This window comes from Kryptolebias marmoratus, linkage group LG21 (genome assembly GCF_001649575.2).
Source record: "Kryptolebias marmoratus isolate JLee-2015 linkage group LG21, ASM164957v2, whole genome shotgun sequence".
In the NCBI taxonomy this organism is placed as follows: Eukaryota; Metazoa; Chordata; class Actinopteri; order Cyprinodontiformes; family Rivulidae; genus Kryptolebias; species Kryptolebias marmoratus.
This window is the reverse complement of record NC_051450.1, coordinates 23,302,938-23,305,536: the sequence shown is the minus strand read 5'-3', so window position 1 is coordinate 23,305,536 and position 2,599 is coordinate 23,302,938. Positions and strand designations below refer to the sequence as shown.

General features: G+C 48.7%; 1 protein-coding gene across 1 annotated transcript in view; it reads left to right on the top strand.

Moving 5' to 3' along the window:
- Positions 1-346: 346 nt before the first annotated feature.
- The window catches only part of LOC108250960 (NACHT, LRR and PYD domains-containing protein 12-like), an 8,772-nt gene continuing 6,519 nt past the window's right edge, over positions 347-2,599 (top strand). Inside the window, exons 1-4 of the mRNA XM_037973340.1 lie at positions 347-368; positions 1,236-1,385; positions 1,515-1,741; positions 1,885-2,596. Coding sequence (XP_037829268.1) covers positions 1,276-1,385; positions 1,515-1,741; positions 1,885-2,596 — 1,049 coding nt within the window. The 5' untranslated portion in view covers positions 347-368; positions 1,236-1,275. The remainder of the gene's footprint in view (positions 369-1,235; positions 1,386-1,514; positions 1,742-1,884; positions 2,597-2,599) is intronic.

Below are 2,599 nucleotides of genomic sequence, written 5' to 3'. Positions count from 1 at the left end.
CCGTCCCTGTCGAACTCTGACCCGTCCCCGTTGAACCCTGACCCGTCCCTGTCGAACCCTGACCCGTCCCCATCGAACCCTGACCGTCCCTGTCACAGAAAACAAGGACAGACGAATCACGCTCAGGATGCTGGGACTTCAATCTGGTCTCTATGTTTGCAGGAAGGTCCCCATAAGTTGGTCAAGTTCTGAGCCACACACACCCTCACACACCCTCACACACCCTCACACACCCCCACACAACCACACACCCACTCACACACACACACTTGTAAAAAGTCACATGATTTCTGACAGAAGGAAAAGGGAAGAAGTCAGTTTTCAGTGCTCTCAGACTCCACGACAGAGACGTGCAGCAGCTGAATCAGGTGAGTTTGATCTCTACTTCCTGCTTCTTCTTCTCTTGTTTCAGAGGGATGTTCTCTCTGCAGACTGAGGAGTGAAGAAGAGTCACTTTAATTCTTCATCAGCACAAAGGTTTTCCTGTTGTCTTCTTTTAATCAGCCACAAGCGTCTCTGGGTTTGTCACTTCCTGCTCTCAGTCCAGAGGAGTTTGTAACGATTTTTTGGAGTCTCTCTGTTTACAGCTTGTTGTTAGGAGGATGGAGCGAAAACAGAGAAAACAGGAAACAGGAAACAGGAAGTGCTTTAACATGAAAACAGGAAACATCCTGATATCTAGGTTTTCAGAACAGTTTTACATTTTCTTATCATTTCAGTGAAAGCTCTGTTGGATGATTTTTATTGAACCCCAAACAGTTCATTAGTTAAACAAAAAGACTACGTCTTTGTCCCCGGTTTCATGTGTCCTGCAGAGACCTGGTCCAACCCGGACACTTCCTGTAAAACTGTCTCTTCAGCTCTCAGACAGGAAATGTTGCAACTTCTGAAATTTCCTCTGTTTATTTTTTGGCCGTGACAGTTTAACATTCTGTGACAGTTTTGTTTCTTTCTGTGAAGACATGTCCCTGTCCCTGTCCCTGTCTCTGTCTCTGTCTCTGTCTCTGCCCCTGCCCCTGCCCCTGCCCCTGTCCCTGTCCTGCCCCTGTCCCTGTCCCTGTCCTATCCCTGTCCTATCTCTGCCCTGTCCCTGTCCCTGTCCCTGCCCTGTCCTTGTTCCTGTCCCTGTCTGTGTCCCTGTGCCTGCCCCGTCCCTGCTACTGTCCCTGTCCCTGTCCTGTTACCTGCTGAGATCAGGTTTTGTTGAGCATCATCCTTCTGCTCCTTCACTTCAGACACTGACCTGAACCACATCCATCAACTGAAGACCACAAGATGGAGGACAGAGCAGCGAGTCCAGGATCCATCTGTCTGTCCATGAAGTCTAACTGCTCCAAAGAAGAACCTCTAGTCTTCAGTCCTGAGTCTGGACCATCAGACACAAAGTAAACGACTGTTTCTAACCTTAACCATCGTGGTGAAAAGCAGTTGTTTTAGGAAAGCTTCTGGAAATTATTGGCAGGTCTGGATATTTTTCTCAAATTTTATTTATTGATGAAGAAATGTCTTCACAGAAAGAGGAAGAGGAGTGGTGTTGATGAGGAGGAGCAGCTGTCCTGCTGTTCTTTGTGTCAGGACGTCCTGAAGGATCCAGTCTCTACCAGCTGTGGACACAGGTTCTGCAGACGCTGCATCACCTCATCCTGGGACCACTCAGGACCGTCCTCCTGTCCCCAGTGTGGACAAAGATCCAGAACCAGAACTGGACTGCAGACAGCCAGTCAGAGCAGCTGTGTCCAAGGTAAGACATTTCTGTCAACCTGTTGTTTTAATACAGACACATTGTTGAAGTTTGAAGATCTTTAGAAAGATCCTTCAGATTTAAGCAGCAATAAAATGTTGGAGTTTCTGCTGCAGCATCAGATCTGCTCTGTTTTTCTTCAGGTGTTGGTCTGCAGGAGGTTTTAGATGAACATCAGATCAGTCTGAGGAGGAGATGTGAACGTGTGACTGAAGGAAGTGATGAACCAGGAAGTAGAACCCTCCTGAACAGGATCTACACTGAGCTCTACATCACAGAGGGACAGAGTGAAGAGGTTAATACCCAACATGAGGTGAGGCAGCTGGAGACAGCCTCCAAGAAGAGCCTCCATGAGACTCCAATCAGGTGCCAGGACATCTTTAAAGCCTTACCTGAGCAACATGGATCCATCAGAGTGGTTCTGACCAACGGCGTCGCTGGTGTTGGAAAAACCTTCTCGGTGCAGAAGTTCACTCTGGACTGGGCCGAGGGCTCGGAGAACCAAGATGTCAGTGTGGTGGTTCTGCTGTCGTTCAGGGAGCTGAACTTGGTCAGAGATGAGCAGCACAGTCTTCTCACGCTGCTCCATGTTTTCCATCCAACATTACAGAAGCTGCCAGCAGAGAAGCTGGCTGTCTGTAAACTTCTCTTCATCTTTGACGGCCTGGATGAAAGCAGACTTTCACTGGATTTCACCAACAGGCAGCTGCTTTCTGACGTCACACAGAAGTCATCGGTCAACGTGCTGCTGACAAACCTCATCAAGGGGAACCTGCTTCCCTCGGCTCTGGTCTGGATCACTTCCCGACCTGCAGCGGCCAATCAGATCCCTCCTTCATGTGTGGACAGGCTAACAGA